We start from the raw sequence: 22,036 nt of genomic DNA on the forward strand, positions 1-22,036 counted from the left end.
ATCCCCGGCAGCTTCTCCTGATCCCCTCCGTGCTGCCGCCCGCAGGAGGCTGCACCCCTCATTATCCGGACACCCCATGTGCTGCCAGACGTTACACCAGCCTACCCCACAGAAGGCACCCGTCACGCTCCTCCACGCTGGATACCTTCCCATGCACCTGGCCCCATGCACCACGTCTCCCGCAGAGCTTCCTCCGCGCGCCCTGCAGCTCCGGCAGCTCCGGCAGCTCCGGCAGCACGCGGGGCTCCCGGCTGCAGCCGCTCTGCTCCGGCCCCAGCCCCGTCCTCGTCCTCCCACCCGGCACTCGCGGGGTCCCCACATTGCGCCCCCACCACGGCCCCACGGGGCCGCTCTGCAGAGAGCCGCGTTCCTGCGGCCGGATGGGCACTTCCCATGGCGCGCGGTGCCGCCCTGGCCTGGGCCACCGCCAGCCGGCGCCGGTGAAGGGGCCCCGCAGCCACCACCCCTTCCACGGGGCGCCCGGGCCTCTCCAAGCGCCTGGAGCGGCTCCGGGACGAGGCCAGGAGGCCCCCGTGGCTCCCCGGTGCCCCCCGCGGGCCCTGTGCGCCCGCGCTCCGCTCTGCGGCTCCCGCTCGCCGCCCCGTGTGCTCGCTGGCACCGGGCTCGGCACCGGGCCGTGTTCCGCTCCCCACGGAGCCGGGGCTTCTCCTGGCAGGGAGCAGGTTTCTTTGCAAGAAGGAACAAACCCCAACATTCCCCAAATAGCCGGCGCGGGGCGTTCTGATGCCGTCAGGAAGCCGTGTTTACGGTGGGGTTTTTAAATAGCTGCAGGTTGGTATTTATAAACTCGACCTTGTGTTGCATCGGTGGCTGGCCGGGGAGTCTGACGCCACTCGGCTCACACCCGGTTTTCCCACCTCTTGACTAGCAGTTTTCTAAGTGCTCTCCTAAAATATGGGGTTGGGACTCCCTCCCCATCATGCTGAGGGATCATTTCGATCTGTTCATCAATGAATACTCTGTTTTTTTTTCCCTTAAAACAGAGAGAGGGAACCTCTTGCAACAACTTAGAAACTCCTTTTGATTTTCGGTTGCTTTTTAGCCTCATTTCCGAGCTCATTCCTGGCTGCTAAACGCGCTCCCTTGCGCTGCTCCTCGCCCTGGGTGCCCTCAGCAGCAGCTCGCAGCCCTTGCCGGAGCCCTGTTCCGCGCGGCCCCGCTCGCCGCGACAGGAAATTCCCGCCCGCCTCCTTCCCCTTCTCGGCTGCCGGGACTTGCGTCAAGGAGAGGTTTCCCTCGCGTTGACCTCGGCCGTGGCGGCTGCCGCGCGTGCCCTGCGCGCACCCCTCCAGGACGGCAACGAGGAGGGCACCGGGAGAAACCCCGGGGCGGCCCAAGCAACTCCGGGGTGGCACTCGGGACATTCACAGCCCGACACAGCCGTCCCGGTGCTCTCTGCCCCCGTGGCCAGCCCAGGCTGCGGAGGAGCGCAGTGTCCCCGCAGTATCCGCTGGCGGGATGGGAAGCAAAACCACTCAGTGGCCGTGCCAGCTCCTTGGTGCTGCGTGCCTGGTGACCCTCCAAACGTACCCCCGAGCAGCTCGGCCCTGCACGAGCGCACGGCGAGCGCGGATGGAGCAAGTGAACGTCTAGCCCGAAGCTGGAAACCGGAGCAGGATGAAGGAGCTCAATGAAGCCAGAGGAGGATGAAGAAACTCAATGCAGAAAGACCTGGGCTCTAAGCGCATGCGCGTGTGGCTTTGAGGAACGACTGGGGGAAAATCCGACATTGTAACTAAGAGAGGATGGAGCTAATGTTGAAAAAATGGCAGTAGGGATGTCAGAGAAGAGCTATTTGTCTCACAAAGACTGGTTGCCATTCCAACACGGAGAGGTATCCACGCACCTATTTCCAAAAATTAACGCTGTACTGCTCAATTTTAATTGATACATGTTATGAAGTCAAAAGGAAGATGCAGCGATGGAGGAACAAGGCTGGAGCTCCCAGCCCTTGCAGGAAGGGTTCTGTGCAAGCTGCGCTCAAGGGTTAAGGCCTGGGCCAGCAGGTCTCTGTAGTGGAACAAAGTGCTGCGATAAGGGCACGGTTTTGGCGACCGTGTTTGTTCTTTGCCTGCTGGATTGGCGCGCAACTCTGTTTTGGTGACTGCCGATGGTAGGCAAACAGCATCTCACAGGAAAATGGATAAAACAAAGGAGCAAAACTGCTGCTGCTCGGACATGGGGACCCGTCGGAGAGGGAGGCATGTCAGCTTTGGTAACGGATGCATCTGGTTAGAGGGAAACCGGCACCCGCTCGGCTCCTCCGCCCTCGCTTTGCGCTGGCTGGGCCCGTGGGTGCCTCTGCCCGGCTTGTTGCTGCCGGCCACGCTGCGGGACCACCCGTGCGGGTGCCCCTGGTGCCATCGTCCCGGTGCCATCCTCCCAGTACCCCTGGTGCCGGCCTCTTGGTGCCCCATGGCAGAGCACATGGACATCCATGGGCTGTTTTGGAGCTCGCAGGGACATTGCAAACCACTGGCGGGGAGAACAGGGCTGGAAATTCCAGGAAAACTCAAGCTTTGGTGCATAGCTAATGGAAAGAGTTGCGGGAGCGAGGCAGACCACACTTCCATCTCGAGGGTAGTGGAAACACGGCAAACTCAGCCCACTGCAGCCCAAAACCTGGTGGTGCCCAGCAATCGCGTAACTGCAGAAATTCGGTCTGGGTGCTGGGAAACCCCCCTGCGCTGCCCTCCCTGCCAGAGCCCCTCGAGCCTGGCCCAAGCCCTGGGGCACCCATGGTCCCACCATGCGCCCGGGCTCGGCGGGTGCCCCGCATCCCTGCCCGCGGGGACGGGAACCTGGGGAGCCTTCCCCGGCACTCGGCCCTTGTGTCCCGGAGCCAGAAGGTGCAGCAGGGGCTGGCGGCGTGGGCCGTGCCCGCCGAGACCTGCCCGGATAACATTATTCCTCAGCCCACACGGATGCCGGAGCGCTCTCCGGGAGAGCGCAGGGGAAGAAAGGGCCATTCATTGGCACGCTGGGTCTGTGCCAGCCCCGCATCCCTGCATCCATGGGGCAGACCCACACGGCGCTGAGCGCCCTGACGGGCCTCATCCCTGTGACCAGGTGAGGGCTGAGCCGGCACCGGAGCAGCTCCCGAGCCCGGCTGAGGGAACCGGGCACCGGTGGGCAGCCTGGAGCGCCCTGCAGGACCCACAGTGCGAGGCTGCAGGCCAGGGCAGTTCCTGGGAAGCTCCGCTGTCCCCACGTGGGCACAGAGGCCACAGCAGGGAGGCTTAAACATTAACGGGCAGCCACACAGCAAGCAGCACCCGTGACCAAGGTGCTGGGAGAGGCAGAAACGGGCAGAGGGAGGTGGCACACGGCAATGGATGGAGGCCAGGCCAGCGCCTGGGAAAAGACCACGTAGCTGCTGTCCTACCTCCAGCCCCGTCGCTCTTTTAGTGGCCCCTTTTTGCTCTTTTTAGTGGCCCTGCCAGGTCACCCAGGTCTCCCAGCCCATCTGGCCACACTTCCCCCTTGCCCAGCAGCTGGCCAGGCAGTTCCCCATTTACACGGCTCAGGCTGGGGCTTGCACTGCCCAGGGAAGGGCAGACAGCCCAAGAGCAGATAGGCCACGCTCAGGGTCACGCTTAAGCTGATGCTCAAAGCCAAGACCCACAGCAGCCCCTCAGAGAAGGGGGCAGCAGGGCTCCATCCCACCCCTGCGTTGTCCCGCGCTATCAAAGCTCAGGGACCTGCCCCAGGGGTAACAAGCAAAGGGCCTTCCCCCGCGCTGCAGAGAAAGGGGAAGGGGAGCAGGGCAGCAGCAGGGAGCACAGGCCGGACACCCAGAGCCAAGGCTCGCACCACAGCCCTGCGAACACCCACGCAGCCACAGTGAGGCCCACGGGGCTGAGGAGGGCAGGACATGGATGCTAACGGAGCACAGGAGTAGGGAACAAGGCGAAAATGCACCCTAGGACCTTAGTGCAACTGGGTAGAGGGGAATTTCTGCTCCTACCACAGACACAGTGGCATCAAAGAACCAAACCCGCAACAAACACACACAAAAAAGCCCACGACAGCAGCCTGTGGTTGAGGCCTGCCCCATACCTGCTGCTACAGACCATCCACCCAGACCGCTGTGCAAACCAGCCAAGGTTAGGAGGAGCTTTGAAGGAAAAGGAGGAAGACCATGGGCGCGTGTTCAAAGGAAGTACAAAAGGCTCACCCCACGGGACAGAGGGTTGGATCATCATTTATTAAGAACTTAAATTAAAATGATTCGTAATGTAAAATCTGTTCCGCTGCTCACGAGAGCGACACTGCTGTGCCAGCAGGGAGGGTGCCACAGGGCCAGACCAGGGCCGCGCTGCTCCACGCAGGCCGGGATCTGGGCTCGGATTGTCTCGGGCCAGGGACAGGATTGTACTTGCCACAAGCTCTCCTGCGTGCCCCGCGTTGGGCCAAGGTGCAGGTGGCTCCTGGTGGCTCCCCAGCACTGGGACAGGCCCACAGCTCAGTGCAGGTGCAGGCAGAGCCGAGGGGCGAGTCCAGGAGAGCCTGTTTGTCTGCAGCAGTTACAAGGCAGAGGAACAACTACAGCATCCACGTGTCTACGTGCAGCAGCAAGGAGCAGGCGGCGCTGGTGCAGGCAGCCGCGTCCCGCTCTAGTCCAAGGTCCTCACTTAATATGCACAAATACACATCACACACAAACTTCTCAGCCCTGCAGGCCACCTCCTACCTCATCAGGCCCACCGCCTTCTCCCAGACAAAGCCTGAAGGAGAAAGGTCTTGTTCGTTCCCGGGAGATGGAACCAGCTCGTGCTGGGGAAAGCCACGTGTCCTGCAGGCTGGCAGAGCCCTGATCAACAGGGAAAGGGAGGCACGAGGCTCAGCAGTGCCCCCTTATCCCGCTCTTCTCCTTTCACTGATGAGCGTGAGGAGACATAATTGGTGCCTCTGGACGCCCTCATGCTCAGCACTGGTGTCTGGAGGCCTCCCCCCTAGGGGACGGGCATGATCTGTGAGCTAGGCGAGGAGAAAGGGAAGGGAAACGAGTCTGACCGTGATCGGGGGGTGGGGAAGGGCACGGCGGCAGGGGCCCTGCCCTCCAGCCGAGGCCGCCGTCCCCGGGGGACGTTCACCGACACGCTCAGCGCCGCGGCAGCGCTCACGGGCGGGGGGCGCCGGCCTGGGCGGGGGGCGCGGGCGCCCGCGCGGCCCTGCGCTCCAGGGCCAGCTGCATGCTCCAGATGCTGAGGGGCCGCATGTAGGCCAGCGAGCGGTACACCTTCTTCTCACAGTAGGCCTCGGGCGTCTGGAAGGCCATGCCCAGCTTCTCCCACACCGTGCGGTAGCAGCCCTCCGCCGTGTGGAAACCTTCCTCCACCAGGCCCTGCAGCAGAGGTAAGAGGCCATCAGCACAAGGAGAGGGCGCAGGGCTGGCTGTCCCTCAAGGCCCAGAGCTCACCTCCTGGATCATGGTGGCAGCCAGGGCGTAGACCACGCCGACCCACACCTCCTTGGACTGCACGCTGGAGGTGTCGGCCGCCCCCGTGGGCATCATGCCGTTCACGGCGCCCATGGTGCCGCCGGCGAAGCCCAGCACGTTCTTCTCAAAGACGGTCCTCAGCGCGCTGGCAACGTGGCTCTTGGGGAAGACCTGCGCATGGAGACAGGCAGAGCGTGCACGGCCTTGGCCCTACACTCAAGGCCACGTACGCTTGGCCTCGGTGGTTACTCATTCCCCTCAGCCAGGGTTAAATTTTAGGCTAGAAGAGGCCGTTATTGGTTCTCTTCAGAGCACAGCACAACTTCACATCAGCTCCTTTGAAGGAAGTCCAATAACATCTCTAATTATCATGACTCCATGAAGAGCCTCTAACCTTCAGTCGCTAGTGAAACCCACTGCTTCTCGTAGGAACTTGATCTGGAGATGAGGCCAACCCCACTCACAATCACCTTGTTTGAACTCTCAGCCTTTGTTCCTGCTCACGGCTGCATGTTTCTCAAGGTAATGAGTATCTAGGGTCCCACATGTCCTCCTGGGGAAACTGGTGTTCTGTTCTTTCCTCCCATCAGTTTGTTTCCATCAGCTACCACAGCTAAAACAGGCACTGCAGTGCCTAGAAGAGAGGAGCCACCTAAGCAGAGATGGTCAAAACAGGTACAGTCCTCAAGGGTCTGGGGTCAATGGGGCCAGATGGGGCCAAAAATACCTTCTTGCCAAACTAGAAGATTTTGGTAAGGAACGTGATGACACTGGGATGCAGATGCCAGGTAGGAGGTGGGCATTATGAATAGCATTAGGTTCCTCCTTCAAAACTGGCCACTGCAAGTAGCAAATTGAGCAGGATCCTGGGCACCTCAGACTTATATGAGTAAGTCTCAAGAATCACATGAATGAGATAGCCATGGTAAGTCACTTACACTTGTCACAACTAGACACTTAACCGGAGCTCCACTCGATTGAAAAAAGAAAAAGAACTGGGCTTGCTTTAGACCAATTTTGAGAAGTTTAACTTCTAAAATTCTGTAATTGGCTGGTGATGCAAGTGGCATGGAAGAGCTCAGGCTGGGATAGAGAGGATGCCTGATGTTTTCTATGTCTGGTTTTGAAAAAACTGAAGTGATGTCGTCAAACAAAGGTTAAAAGTATAAGAGGAGTTGCAGGGAAAGTGGTGGTGACTTTCTAGCTAAGTAGTCATTTCAAGGAAAACTTCAGGGGGAAGTGAAAAACATCTTTTTCCCAGAAGAGAAAGCAAAAAAAAGAAAAATCAATTGCTCAAACCCAGGGTAATAGCTCAACTTAGGAGATCAAAATAGAAATAATTACGCTGAGTAAGCTCTTACAAAAGCAGCTAAAAAAGCATTAAGAGTCCTATGAGCCAAATAAAAAGCAGTGGAGCTGCTGTGAGGTACTGCGTGGAGATCAAATGCTTCTGCACACAGCTAAAAGTTAACAGTGTTTTTCCACCACTTTGAGTGTTACAGTAATACTAAGAAATATTATTGCAGAGATCACTGCCTGTGGGACAGAAGCAGAGCTCAACTCAGGGATGTTGCAACAGGAGGGCTGTTTAGTTTCATCCTATGTTAGCATAACTAGAACACGGGCTTTTCGGGATGACCAAATTGGGAGCGATGGCTTTGGACCTGGAACACAGCGAGTGTTACAGCACTTTGTGAGAGCAGAAGGTCACGTCATCCTTGGCTCATTAATCCAGCTCAGCCAGATTTTTCTTGCAAGTTTGTTGCAGTCATGGCCAGAGGAAATAGAAAGGATGATGAAACGAAATATAAGCTTTCCAAAGGCAACTTTTGGAAATTCATATCAAGAAAAGGCATATCCCTTTTTATCTGCATTAAAGTCAAGCCTCAAATACTGTATTTTTTTTTCCAGTGTAGCTGGGAATAAGTGCAAGTATTGTTAAGGAAGAGGGAATTAGCGGAGGGGGCTGTGTGAAGTTCTCTTTCTGGCAGAATTCCTCCCGGATTGGGGTCAGAGACTTTTCTTTCTTCTGATTTCATTGCTGACCTGGGCACGCAGCAGGAGTGTGCTAGCGTAGTGACAAACACAGGAGTGGTGCCAACAGCAGAGAAATCAAAACAGCATGTGGACAAAACTGTATTACTGCACACTGTAAGTTTAGTAAAGGCTCCAGTGAGCTCAGAGCTCACTATTTACAGGAGATAAGAGATACCCTAAGGCAAGCCCGAGGCCTAAGGAAGAGGCAGGTGAAGCTTTTGACTGCACTGGTGTTATCATTTTCCTCATAAAGGGATGTTTGGGTATCACTGCATGGGGCCTAGGCAAGATGTTGATGCAGTTCTGGGCCCAGTCCTAGTTTCCCTGCTCAAGCAGCCTGAACTGGAGTGAATACAGAAGGCCACAATCAGAAACCAGCAGTCCCCATTAAACCCCAGCACGTTTAGCCTATCCTGGAAGCATTCTGTGCTATCTCAAGCTTCTCTCAAATACTAACAAAGTGGTTCATTGCTCTCGTGCTGTTGATCATATCATTCTGCCTTCTCTCAGACACACAAAGCTTTCACCTGTCCCACTGCACTAGAGAGGGCTTTGCTGACCAGTAGTGAGGCCTGTCGGTTGTCTGCTGCTCACAGATAATTCACCGATTGCTCTCTACCACCCTCTCATGTCCTGGGAGTTACAATAATAACATCTGACAGAACTATCTTAGTGAAGCCTTCTCTTGCAAACAAACGGACTTTAGGGCTCCAAATAGGAGACCCAAGATCTATTTTCATTCAGGACTTAAAGGTGGCCATCAACAATTGAGACATTTTCTGCACTTTTTAATCAAGTAATATTTTGCAAAGAGTTCCAGTAGGAACTTCTTTGAAGCAAGTTCACTTTTACAGATCACACACTCCCATTAGTCTACTGGTCTATTATCCCATATCCATTTAGTCTATTATCCCATACTCTACTCACAAATTTATTTCAGACAAGTGAGCTGCACTGATTTGCATGAAGGGCTCTGTTCCAGTGTGCTGTGACTGCACAGGAGTGGGTCAGAGTCTCCCGCACCAGCAGCTATCAGACTAATGCCTAAGCCCCTGGTGCAAGGCCCCAGCTCCCTGCAGCCCAGCTGCCCTGGATCACACTGCTCCTCCTCTTACCTCAAACTGTCCTTGGTCCAGGTCACAAGCCCCAAGGAACCACTGCCCAGCACACTGGTCTGACATGATGCTTCTGGAAGTGACGTTCCCACTGCTGTCGTAGTTATAGTATTTTCCTGGAAGAGACATTAAACGTTTGTATTCCATGTGCACGCTGCTCCTAATCCCCCCAGCAAGGCAGGAAGGTGGCACTTTTTTCCCCCAAGACGTTCCCCTCCTTCCCAAGCTACTCCTTGACAGCATACCCCTTCTGTTCCCCTGCCTCCTTTTGTGGGGGACAACATCCCTCCCTGGCTGGTACCTGCTCCTTCCTGTCCATTTAGAGAGATGGCTTCTCCCTGCCTTCCCTTCCCCAGGCTTAGCGGCTTGGGGACTGAGGAGGACTTGTACCCTAGTTCCCAAGCAGACCATGACCACTCTAGTGGTCCCTACTCACCATTCCAGAGCAGCCTCTCAAACGACTCCTTGCCCTTCTGCAGGATGGCAGAGTATTTCTGCATGGTCTCACGGTCACCCAGTACCTCTGCCATCTTGCACATCATGCAGACAGCTGCCAGCCAGAGCCCACCACAGTAGGCACTGCAGAATAAAGAAAAGCAGCATTGGCCATGCTGGATACAGCCTGGCCTGTGCACATCCCTACAACACGGCGGGGATGTCCTGCTGGCATGTCCCACTTTGCCATCCTCCCCCTGCTCTGCACCCACTTGTCTCCTGCTCACCTGGCTCCTGTTACTACCCACGCATCGTAGGTCTGGTCAGCAAAGCCACCGTTTTCAATGAGCCCATCGTTGTCTTTGTCAAACTTCAGCTCCGACTCCATCACAGCCTGGGGGAGGCACGAGATGGGCATGCAGCTTGAGCACCCTCTGCAGTTTGCTCCCAAAACTGCCCCTCATGCTCTCTTTAGGAATGATTTGTCCCTGCTCCCTGAGCATCACAGGGAGGATGCTGCTTCCTTCCCCATGGCTTCAGCGAGAGCCTGTGAGGCAGGACTGTCCCCTCAGTACCTGGCAGACTGGCCACATGTCCTGCAGGTACAAGGAGTCCTGTGTCAGGTAGTAGTCACGGTAAACCTGCAGCACAAACTTCAGGTTCAAGTCCTTCCAGTTGGCTGTGTCGTGCACCAGGTAGGCATTGACACGCTGCCACGGTTCGTCACCTGTGCGAGGACAGAGCACACGTGCAACAGGACACCCATTCCTCTGCCCAGGCACAAGGTCCCAGGAGTGCTATGGTCAAGCAGCACCAAAAATAACTGACTGCATCCTGTGCCATCTGTCCTGAGAGCAGCCTTCCTCCTGCTGCTGTAGTTCACCATGCCTCCCTTGTGTAGCCTTCACAGAGCACAACCTGCGTCACCATCACCTCCCCGAACAGTGAGGGCCATCCAAACCTTCTGCTCCCAAAAGCAGCGTGCTCCATGCACCACCCAGCTCTCCCAAGCACGGGCTGTGCTACAGCTTGAGAGGAACTAAGAGCTGTGTCAACAGCCTCACACCCGCTTCAGCTCTCAGGAGTCCTGGCCAGCCATACCTGGCTCCCCAATGTCATGTGGCACCACGTTCTTCAGCTTCACCTGGGCTGTCTCACCACCCATCAAGTACTGCCGCAGCTGGACATCCTCATTTACCACTGTGACAGCTGGAGAGGAGGAAGAACAAGCAGCATGAGAACACGTGGGGCACTGTGACAGCAAGCCCCAACCACAGGCCACCAGCGCCCCACTGTGTTTGCAGCACACCAGCCCAACTGGGGCTGGCGATGCAAGAGCCAGCACCCTGCAAAGGGACAAGGGGACATCAGGCTGCTCCCAGGCTCCTCTCAGCAGGGGAGGCATGACCCTGTCCTTTACCTCGTACCAGGGGCACAAGGCCCTCGTGTGACACTGTCCTAACTGAGGTGGTGGCAGCACCAAGGAGCCCAGCAGGCTCAGGCCTCTCAGCTCACCTGCACTCTGACCATTTCCCCTCTGGGATCATTGTTGGCTGAGTATACAGAGTGACCTCCAGGTGTGCCCAAAGCATCAGGGTCTGCCAACAGACATACTTCCTCTCCGTCTTCAAGGGATGCATCCTCAAGGGACACGGGAAGAGAACCATCAGGACCAAGGGCTTCCTCAGCCAGGTAGGTCCAACTCTGCATCCTAAGCCCAACTCTGATACCCAGAGGGTATCAGAGCGCTCAGCGGAGAAATGCTGAATAGTAGCAGATAGGAAAAAAAATTAAGTGCTCACAAGCCCCAGGGCATGAGAATGGAGGGAATGCTGACTCTACAGCACCTAGTTCTAGGCAGAAGCAGTCCCAAATCCTCCATGTCTCCTGTAGCTCAAGACATCAGCGGGAGTCGAGCTAAGGTCTCCTGGGCCACTCACCAATGTCATACTGCAGGCTGATCTGCAGCTTGGGCCACAGCATGATGAGAGCAAAGGAGGCATAGAAGTGCACGTCGTAGGTATTGTACATGCGGTACTCCTGGCCTGCAAGCACAGAGGGAGGGTAAAGGACAGGAGACCTACTGCAAAGAAAGGTAAAGAAGAGGCACATCCTCCCTCCCACACAGCCCAAGGCTGGGCCCTCTGCCTGGCATACGCAGGGATTCCCATTAGAGGAGACACTTTGCATTCCCCATGCAGGTCATCCAGGGGAAGACTTCATGCTGCACCATGCTTGACCCCACAGCAGGTTTGGGGGGAACAGCTAATCAGCTCCCTACCCAGCAGCATGCAAAAAGCTGCTGCACCACAGGCAAAGCAGCAACGGAGAGGGAGGTGTTGGGACTGTCCATCACTTCTCTGCAAGTTACCTTCCAAGTAAGCAAACCTTCCGTACTCCCGCAGCACGGGGAGGAGCTGGGACAGGCCAGCGCCCGCCGGGCCCTGCACATCCTCTGCGCAGCAGTCGGGGGGCAGCTCCACCCAGATGGTCCCCCCGTCCGTGAGGAAGTAGAGCTCGTTGAACAGGGCCGACTTGTACCAAGGAGGCAGCTGGCTGCAGGGAAAAGGGAAATTCAGTCACAGGCACCAGTGCAGGGAGCCTGGGCACAGGTAACTAGCAACCCAGGTGGTCTGGCCTGGGACCCCATGGGGAGGCCACCAGAGCACACAACCAGCCCCAAAGAGAAGCACTGCCATTCCCAGCAGCCCCATGAGCCAGCAGGGATCACGCTGTACTCCCAGAGCCAGGGCCAGCGCCGACACGGACACAGATTCCCTGCTGCATTGCCCTCAGCACACGCGACAGAGCTGTGCTGGGCAGGGGGGACCACTGTCCTGCTCACCTTGCTGCCGCTTGCCAGCTCGTCCCGGACACCCAGCCCCAACTTTTCAGCCTCGTGCTGTTGGCCAAGAGGGCTCTAAGCTGCTCTGCACGGGGTGCTGCTCTCATCTAGCTCACCTGTTCTCCAGGATGGGCTTCTGCCACTCTTCAATCTTCTTCTCCCACTCCTCGTAGCGGGTCAGAGCATAGTGAGACAGGGCAGGAGCAGCATCACCCTCACTGCTGAAATAGCGCGTGTATCGCCTGCGAACAGAGCTCTGTCAGCGACCACACTGCTTGTCTCCAGGGCTCAGGCACGTGTGGAAGGCCCTGACACCCCCTTGGCCATCCCCAGGAAGGGAGAGAAGCTGGACTGCAGGATGGAGAATATCATCCTACATCCGAGAATCCTAGTGGGATTGCTCGGGGATAGAAAAGACTCCCTGCAACAAGACAGCACTGGGGGTACAGGGACAGAGCTGGAGGGTCTAAGTCTCTGTGGCAGCTGAGACATCAACAAGCAGTGCTGAAAACTGCCTAAAGGATAGCAAAAGTGTCAGAAAGAGGGTCACACAGCCCCCGCGCAGGGGGATGGTCTCTCTTCCCATGAGCTGACAGGGCCATGGCTGTGAACAGGAGGTAGCACAAGGTTCCTGGGGCTGCATTCATGGCCGGAGTCGCAAAGCAGGGAGGAGAAAGAGGGCGCTCCAGGATCAAGGCCAGGCTCTCTGTGGCTTCCCACGCAGCTGCACACCATCCACCCACCTGAGGTGAAGTTTCTCCTTGGAGCCAAAGTGAACCCGGGGCATGTCCCACGCCAGAGCCAGCTCGAGCGTCCCGTGCCCTCGGGCAGGCACTGCACAGCTGGCACACACAGCTGCTGCCACCACCTCTCCCTTCTCCGTGGGGGCACTTCTACCTGCCAAAAAGCATTCACAAGTGACAAGGAAAGGCTGCCGAGCCCGGAGGGGCTGGGGGTGATGTCCCAAGGGTGATGTCCTGAGGGCACGGGGCCACCTGGGCATGTTCCAGCCCCGCTGGGACCGGGGGAGAGCACCTGAGACATCTCAATGATGATGCTACTGCACGTGAGTAACTGCTTTTTGCAAACAGGAAAAAATATCTGCCATAGGCCCAGGGGTTAAAAATAAAAAACCAAATAAACAGAGCAGCAAATTAGGCACAGAAGTCACCAAGCACGAGTGGAATGGACCGAGTGCCTCATTACTCAGTAATTGCCTCTGCATTGGTGGCAGCAGCAATCACTCAAACACTAGTCCTCTTTCCAGCCGTTGGAAGAGTGTTGAATTGTGCCCGTGTTTAAGAAAAGGCCCTTGGGGGCTTGGATAATTACACGCTGGCCCCGACACGTGTGCCAGGTAAACTCATTTAGGCAACCATTTTAACTGCAGCACAAGATGCTGACTATGATAATGCTCAGCTTGCACAGAAGAAAAACCACATCCCGGTAGCCTCAAGAGCTCGGAGTGCAGCTCTGAGGCTGCTCTGCAGACAAGCAACATATGTCTCCGGAAACATCTACACAGATGCTTTACATAACCCCAGCTACACACTTTTTTTGCTTTTGCTCAGCACCAGCATCATTGAACCTGTCGACATTATTTTTGGCTAAACGCTGGCCAGGACACTTGGCAAATGGTCAAGTTCTTATTGCAGCCTTAACAGGTTATTGCCAAGGGCTGCAAGAGTCCATTTTAAGGCTCTCTGCAGAGGAAGTGAGCAGACAGCAGAGAATGGTGTGGAATTTTCCAGGAAATTTCAGAGAGCTTCAGGAAAACCACGTAGTAACAAGGTGACAGCAAACTATGCTAGCACCAGAACCTGAGAAGTGCTTAATGCCCACTGCAAGGGCAAATCTAAACTGGCATCACTGCCAGCACTGACAACTTAAATCGAGAGAAGGTGGCTGGATATCAGTCAAAGAAGATATGGCCAGGAAGATTTTGATCAGTCTAGGGAGATATTAGTACCCACAAAATATATAGTGGAGAACAGCTCTGAAGTGGTACAATTAGGTTTTGGAGAACCTTCCCTCATGTCATGAAACCACAACGAGAACAGAAAGATAATGAAATTAAATGGAAATTCAGACATAGATTAAATCCCCTTTGAAGCAGCCTAAGTGACCCAGGACCTGGGAGCTGGCCAAGCACACCAGGAGCAAGAGCCAAATAACAACCACAGGTGAGTCAGCCCTTCTGTGTACCTGCTGGCCCTGCACAGCCTTCTCAAGAGCTTCTCCCACTTCAGGCCTTTACCTTGCACTGCACAAGGCACAGGAAGGACCTATCTACAGGGACAGATCTGCTCTATTCAGTTCTGAAAGAGCTTCCTCCAGTCACTGCTACCAAATTCTGGTAGTCGAAGGAAGGGAACCCAGCTCTGCTCCCTGCTATGAGGCTCCCCCTGCTCACATCTGCCCAGGCCTGGCCTCAGCCCTGGAAAGAAAGGAGGACTCACCCGCAGGGGAATCCAGCTGGCCGTCCTGGAGGAGGTCTTGCCACACCTCTTTACCTGATCCCGTGGGATTGAATGCAGTGAAGTGGGAAACTCTGGTGCCAGCCTGCGGATGAAAAGCCTGTGTCAAGGTCAGGGCTGCCTCCAAAGCGCAGGTAACGAGAGCACCTTGTGCATCTCTGCTGCATAAGATGAGATCAAATTCCCTCAAATATCAGCCCCTAGTTTGGATTCTATGTGGGACAGAGAGAGAACAACAAATTATCCCCAGTCCTGCAGCCCTGATTTCACATTTGGCACGTTGTCCATCAATGCTAATTCCACATCTATCCATCAGGTGTCCTGCAAGCTTCACCCACAGCTTCTGTACAGGAGTCCCACTCCCCAGGGTGCTGCTTGGAGCCTACCTGGAGCCACATCCCTACTCCTGCCCCAGCAGTGCCAGGGGTGGTGCTAACCCAAGGCACATCACACATCCATCCTTCCCCAGCTGCTTAGAAAGAGCCCACGGACACCAGGGCTACACAGCTCTCCCTACACCCACCAAACAGCAGGGACGGAGCAGGACGGGATCATTCCTAGGGATGATAGTCCAGACCTCTGCCGCATGGGACGCTCATGTCTTGCCCTTGTGTCCCCACCACGAGGGGTGCTGTGAGCCCCAGATCCCCACGGACCAGCCGGCCCTTTACCTTCTCGCGGGCAGAGATAGCGAGGCTGAAGGGGTTCACGGGAGTGCAGTGGTGCAGGACGACTCCAGCCACCCGCGTGCCCTCCTTCTCAAAGGCAAAGGGCTCGTTCCAGTGCCCTCCTCTCTTGTCCTCCTTTGTTCCCGTGCCATTCTGCAGGCTGAACATGATGGAGACCTCCACGTCCTCGTCGTTCCCGTTCTCCACCTCCCAGATGAACACTCCCACGGGCAGGCTGGAGTCCTAGCAGAGACACACACCACCACACAGAGAGCTCACACTCTGCAGCCAGCTGCTCCGAGCACTGCTTCTCCCAGAGGGAAACAGCCTGGGATGGGGCAGGTGCAAGAACACAAGGAATGGCTCAGTCTTTCACGTCCACATCTGGAGTCTTCTGCCAGCCTGGATCATAGGAATGGTGGGGCCAGGCAATACAAGATTCAGGTCATGAACCCTGAGCAAGCAGGGTTTCCTTGCTCCATGTGCAGCAGATGAAACTGAGTCTAACACCCAAATGCATCTTGAGTTCTCAACACGTGCAGCTACCAATTCACCTGGTTCTCAAGGGACCGTGAGAGCCAGGAATCCCCTCAGCAGAGCCGCCTGTCCTCACCAAGGCTGGGAATGCACAGTGGGATCAGCGAGGCATCCCCTACTGCCAGGGCCTGGAATTTCCTTATTTCTGCAGGGGCTGCTCCTGCCCAGGCAGCACTGCCAAGCAGAGACTGCCGTGGGTCAGCTCTAGCTAATAAACAGCCACCACATGGGGAGGGCAGGCAGAAACCAGCTAAAACACCCCCAGGAGCACCCTGACCAATCGCTCAGCTGCTCCACAAGAATAGGCTGAGAGATTCCCAAAACACGAGTCCCTGGCCCTTCATGCAGCCAGGGCAGAGCCGTTGGGCTGCCACGCTGTGAGGAGAAGAGTTGGGAAACTCACAGAATAGGAACAAGGGCAGGAACAAGCTGGACAAAGAATCCAGCACATCAAAAGGGAAAGGAAGAGCTGTCAGCAAACAGCAACAAGGAAAAATGAGCATCCCCCTCACCCCGGCACCAACAGTCTTAGGGTGGGCAGAGCCTTACCAGGACTGGATGTTACAGGCCAGAGAAAAGGGGGCACTCTGGACAGGATCTTAGGACAGAAGAGACCAGGTTGGGAAAGAAAAACAAGTAAGGAGGGAAGCTCACAGAACGAGGCCATCTCGGCCACATCTGTCTCCGTGGCAGTCCAGGAGCGCTGGGACCAACCAGCCAGGCAGGACCATAGGTCTCAGCAGGACCCTCCATCCATCCCTGACCTGTTCCCAGCCTGGCTGCTTCCCTCCACCTGCAAGCAATCTGGGGAGAAACTAGCTCTGCTTTTCCATGTTCCTCCACTACTTTTAAAACTAGACAGAGAGGACAAGTAACTCGTTCACCTCCTGCAGCCTTTGTGGGCAGAGCACGCAGTGCTCTGGGGTCTAAAACTTATCAGTCTAAGTCTTTGCTTCCCAACTAGAAACAAGATCTGCAAGTCAAGCTGCTCTAGACTAACGTAGGCTCTAGACTAACAGGACAGGACTGTGTGTGCTCTGCTCACCCTTTATTCCTGCCCGAGCAGCTCTGCCAAGTCCCAGCCAACGTGACGTGCAACAGCAGCACTGCCACAGCCCGGCGCAGACACTCGCTCTTCCAGCATATCCGCTGCTGCGGGGAGCAGCCTGACCCGCTTTCCTTGAGGCTGCCACATCTGCCACACCATCCACAGGAGAATTCCCCTCCTTAGCCACTCGTGGGGAGATAACCAGTGCTGCAGACAAGGTGGCAGCAGCACCTGCCTCCACAGCTTAACCAGGGAACCCACAGGTGACAATGGCTTCAGGCTCCTCAGGTATTTGAGCCCCACAACAGCCACAGTCCTCTTCAAAATCCCGTTGCTTGCCATCGTGAAGAGCACCCGTGCCAGCCAACACGTGGGGAGGGCTGCAGCAGGCCACCACTTCCTTACCTGGTAGTCGTGGGGGATGACAGGGGAGACCTGGCGGCAGGTGAGCACCACGTTTTGCCCCGGGAGCTCGTAGACCGTCCAGGCACGGGGGTAGAGCGCGTGGTAGAAGGCGTAGTGGCCACAGTAGCCCCAGTTCCAGTCCTGCAGCGTCCTGGGTCTCTCCACCGACAGCACCTGCTGGTAAACGGTCAGGCCCTTGCGCCGCAGACACACTGTGAACTGGGCAGGAGAGGAGAGCAAAGTGGTGAGAGGAGCCCAAGGGCAGAGGCCCCCGCAGCACCCAGCAGCTTGTCCTTGCAGTCCAGCTCTTGCTCCACGCACACACCGAGCCCTGGCTGCCTTGGAGGGTCTCCCGAACCCAACGACACCAGCACCTCCCAGAACGGAGGGCTGGCAGATACACCCAGCATGAGGCCCTTCCTAAGAGGCCTCCTTCCTAGGAGGCCTAACTCCTCCTGCCTGGCAAAGGCACCCAAGGAGCCCAGGCCTCCAGGGCACTCAGAGCTGGGCTCAAACCTTGTAAAGTCCCAGACATTCCCCTCAGAAGAACAAAACCCCAGGCTCAGGAGACCCCTTCCTAGTTCCATGTCTAACATGCAGACTTAGGGACAGTCCACGCACAGGCGAGTTGGCAACAGCCCTAGACACAAGAGCCCCTCTCCCAGCCAGCTGGGACGAGGGCTCGGGAGACGTGAGGCCGTGGGGCTGCAGAGGCAGCAGCCTCCGGCCACCACCAACTGTCCCCTGTGGTCACTCCTCCCCTGCAGCCCTCGTGCCGGGGCGCCCAGGCCGGGCTGGTGTCAGCGCTGCCGCGTTACGGCGCCTGCCCTCTGCCCCGGGGCACCTGCCCGGCCCACGCTGCCCACAGCGCTGCCCAGAGCGCTGCCAGGCGCACAGGGACAGGGCTGCGGGACAGGGCTGCCGCGCGCTCCCGCCTACCTGGTCAGCGATGACGGTTTCGTAGTGGTAAATCCCGGGATTTAGCTGCCAGCGGCAGAACTCGCCTCGCCAGCCGCGGGTGATGGTGCCGCCGCCGATGCCGCCCAGCGGGCACCCTGGCAAGCACAGAGCACCTTGGTCCTGGTGCTCCCTGCGGCTCCAGGCCCAGGGGGAGCTCGGAGCTCCGCGATCCCCTCTCGCTCTGCGGTGCCCGCTCTGCGCCCAACGCGCCAGTGCCCGTCCCCAACTCCTCACGCCCCATCTCCAGCCCTGCAGCCTGGTGGCCCCCTCCTGTCCCTCCTGGCCCATCTCACCCCAACCACACAGGCCTGGGAGCTCCCACCAAAGCCTGGCAGCAGCTCCAGGGTCCCAGGAAAACCCTGGCATTCCCTGCCCACCAACCCCCTGCCCAATGCAGAGGCTCACCGTAGATCTGCTGCAGAGGAACCGCAGACAACAGGTCGATGAAGGGATACTTCTTCTCCTGGCGGGTTTTCTTGTACCACCATAAGAAATATCTGCAAGGAGAAGCAGGCAGTGAGGACACGGGAGCAGGCCCCTCTCCACGAGCGCTCCAGACCGCACGGCTGGCCCACATTCCAGCTGCCTCGCCACGCAGGGAAGCCAAGGCCTGGCAGGAACCTCTGGTCCCAGTGACACGGTGCAGTGACAGCTCCTGTCCTCGAGGTCGTGCTGTGCAGAGGGCAGGAATCACTGATTCCCAGCAGAGCAACTCTCCGAGCCACTCCACATCCTGCATGCAACGGGAGGACACCGAGCGCTCCGATGGCGGGACAGGGATCCAGGCGTGGGCTCCCTGCTCCTGCACTGAGGCAGCAAGCTCTTGCAGCCCACAGCACTACCAGCTGTATCCCGAAAAAGCAGGGGCGAGCCCGGCTGCCCTGAGTACTCCGAGCCACACATGGAGCCAGACGCTGCCCTGCGGGGATGGAATGCCCCGCAGGGTGGGAATCGCAGCCCTCCAGGCAACGGAGCCAGCCCGGGCGGCAGGAACACGGCTACATTCCCAGCTCAGGAAAGAGACCGGCTTTGCCTGACTAACTGCCCCCAGTCAGGCCTTCCTGCCAAGGAAATGAGCTCGCCTCAGACTATGGCCAGCCTAAGGGACACGGCTGAACCTGAGGGAACAGGGAGACGGAGGCGCCGCGCGGCCGGAGCCGGTCGGGCTGCCGGGGCGGCAGCACACGCAGCTCATCGAGCAAAGCAGCTCATTTTCAGCCACGGGGCCACTTCACCTTTATTTGCCATTTTCTAAGTTTCCCAAATCCCCCAGGTCTCCCTTTCCCAGGACACGGCCCCACACCATCCTGCTGCAGCATGCTCCCGCCACGGCAGCTCCGCGCCTGCCCGCTTCGGGCCGCTCCAAAGGGGCCCTGCACGCCCAGGAACCAGCCCGGCCTGGGCACCAGCACCTCCAGCAGCCTGCCCCTGTCTCTGGGTTCGTCGGCTGCAACTGCTTCTCTGGAAGCAGAGACAGCTCCAGCGTGAGGCTGCTGGAGCCGGGGTTTGGCACTGGGGCTCTCGAGGACGTGCCTTTTCCGCCGGCATCGGAGAGCACATCCAGCTGCTATCAAGGGTTTATGGACACGTAAAGCGAGGTGCTTGCACGGACCCAGGCTAAAGGGCCCTGCAGCTCCCTGGGGAGTTCACTGCGTTGTAAAAGCACTTGCTTCATGATCATATCATGGAAAAACATCTCAATTTACAGCCTGCGATTGCCCAAGTTTTATTCTTGGCAGCAAGCTCCTCCCTCCTTTCCCTGTCACATCACAGATCCCGGCGAGCGAACGTGGGCGACTCCCCATGTAATTCTGCTAATTATCAACCCTCCCAGGCTGCAAAGTCCCTGGGAGCAAGGCCGCGTGCTCTGCAATACCTCCCGCCGCGGCAGGGCTGGGGGGCATCCTTTTCCATTCAAATTGGCAAGGGAATTACAACTTGTCCAGACACCACCCGGCTTTCCCCATCGCCCTGGATCCGGGCCACGAACATCCTCCAGAGCGGATCGGCTACGTTGCGGAGCGGCACCCAGTCCCCTCCGGAGACCCCCGTGCCCTGCCAGCACGGCAGCCACCTTGTCCCCTGTGCCCGCGTGTGCCAGGGGGCAAAGTTCCCCAACTGCACACTTGCCTGCTTCCAGCTGCGTGTTTCAACATAGGGATGATCCCTATGAGCCCTGATAACCCATGGCCTAAGAATACCAGGCTGGAGTTTCTGATATCCTGGAGTTGCTGATATCCCAGTCGCGCCATGCTACGTGTCCGGGCTGCAGGAGAGGAACAGGGGACAACGTCGACCAGAGGTTCAGCCCAAGAGTGACACAGGAACCTGAATCAGCGCAGGATAGGACTGCTGCTCCCGAAACCCTGGACTTTCTGGGATGAAAGCAGCCTGGAGTCCCAAGGCCATTTCGGTGGTCCGAATCCACGCACTAGGCCAGGCCTGAAGCTCCATCGCCTGGGCTTTAGCTGCGCGGCTGCCTCTGCAGCCAAACCACAGCCCAGAGGCGGCACGCGGGCTGGGTACAGCCAGCGGCACCAGCCCCACGGCGCCTTCACGGGCGCCAGGAAAGGCATGCTGTTGACGCAGCACTTCGGTGCGCTCACATCCCTGTTCAAAGGGCCGGAAAAGCCACCGCAGCCACGCGGCGAGCCGGCCGGCCGGCGCTCCCACACCCAGCCGGCTTCCTGGTCGGGCTCTCCCGGGCGGGAGCCAGAGCCAGGGCCCCGGCCTGGCCATTTCCACATGGCCTCAGTGATGAGCAGCACCTGGGGCTGCCTCTCCTTTGCACCTGGACAGGAGCCACTCCACAAGGGAGCCCGGGCCCCTGCAGCGGCTTAGGGACCTGTCTGCTCCATAGGGCTGAGCAGAGCAAGAAGCAGCAGCTTCTCTTTGCCTTAAGTGTCTTGCTGGAAAGAGAAAAAAAGGGAGAGTTTTTGGAGCTTAAACCCTTTTCCTAGAAGCTGTACAAGCTGGAACGAGTGGGAAAACAGGGCACAGGACAAATTGCTGCCTCCTTAAAGCCGAAGGTGACCCCTTGGGTCTCCCAAGGGGGTGCAGATCCTCGTGGAGCCGAGCGCGGCAGGGGCTGCGCTGCCCCTGCAGCAGCTGTTCCTTCCAGAAGCCCTTATTCCCCACAACCTCCACGCGCTCTTCCCGGGAACTCGGGCCTTGCATTAGCTCAGGTTGCTCCGGCAAAACCGGCGCACGGCCCAGGTCCTTATCCGCCCTCCATCAGGATCCGTCCTCAGCTCCCCGCCTCCATCCCGGCACCATCTCCCCTGCTCCAACCACGGGAGGCAGGAGCAGGAAAAAAAGAGAGCTCCGAGAGCAGAGGTGATAAACGCACCCCAGCGACGCGCCCGGCCACGCACGGCGGCGCCAGCCTCGCGCGCACGCGGGGCTGTAAAGCACGGCCAGCGTCCAAAGAGCAGCCGCGCGTTATCCCGGGTATTCCTGGCTCACGACAGCAGGCCCTGCTGCGCCTCGGAGGGCCTCGCGAACGCCGCATCGGCCCGCAGCGTTTCACAGCGTTTTCCACAAAACCCACGTTTGCCTGCCCAGGGGAGCCGCCTCGCGCAGCCCACGGGCGTTTTCCGTGCTCGCCCGTCCGGGACGAGCCCTCATCCCGGGGCCTTCCCGCTCCCTCGGGCGTTTGGGGACCCCTGCAGCACAGCTTGTCCCGGGGACAGGGGGTGCAGGGGTCGCCCCCCCCCCCATGTCACCTGCGCCTGGGGGTCACACACACACAGCATGGCACTTAGGGCCACCCTACACCCCACACCATGTCCCCTGTGCCCACCCCATACCCTGCCCCTCGGGGCCACCCCTCCCAAAGCCACCTCGGGCGCCGCCACCCGCCACGCGAAGCCACCGGGGCCCGCACGCTGCCACGCGGGGCCGCGAGCCGCCGTCCCCGCCGTACCGCCAGCAGAGGCCGAGGTGCCGCAGGACCTCGGCGAGCGGCACGTCGGCGGCGCCGTAGGGCTGCCACGGCTCCTCGAAGCGGTGCGCGAGGCAGAGGCGCCAGCCGTGCGCCGCCACG

The 22,036-nt window shown here is 58.2% G+C and overlaps 1 protein-coding gene across 1 annotated transcript; it reads right to left on the minus strand.

The window, feature by feature from the left end:
• Window positions 1-4,976: 4,976 nt before the first annotated feature.
• GBA2 (glucosylceramidase beta 2) lies at window positions 4,977-22,035 on the minus strand (the record flags this gene model as incomplete). Its single annotated transcript, XM_026044984.1, has 18 exons — window positions 4,977-5,001; window positions 5,178-5,368; window positions 5,444-5,635; window positions 8,617-8,732; window positions 9,053-9,195; window positions 9,339-9,445; window positions 9,627-9,778; window positions 10,153-10,260; window positions 10,992-11,096; window positions 11,423-11,607; window positions 12,013-12,138; window positions 12,640-12,793; window positions 14,356-14,458; window positions 15,045-15,284; window positions 17,032-17,250; window positions 17,971-18,086; window positions 18,397-18,488; window positions 21,917-22,035. Coding segments are annotated over 18 exons (2,493 nt in total), but the record flags the coding sequence as incomplete, so codon positions are not given.
• Window position 22,036: the final 1 nt, after the last annotated feature.

The sequence above is a fragment of the Nothoprocta perdicaria genome, unplaced genomic scaffold (assembly GCF_003342845.1).
Source record: "Nothoprocta perdicaria isolate Ctin4 unplaced genomic scaffold, notPer1 scaffold_393, whole genome shotgun sequence".
NCBI classification, from domain to species: domain Eukaryota; kingdom Metazoa; phylum Chordata; class Aves; order Tinamiformes; family Tinamidae; genus Nothoprocta; species Nothoprocta perdicaria.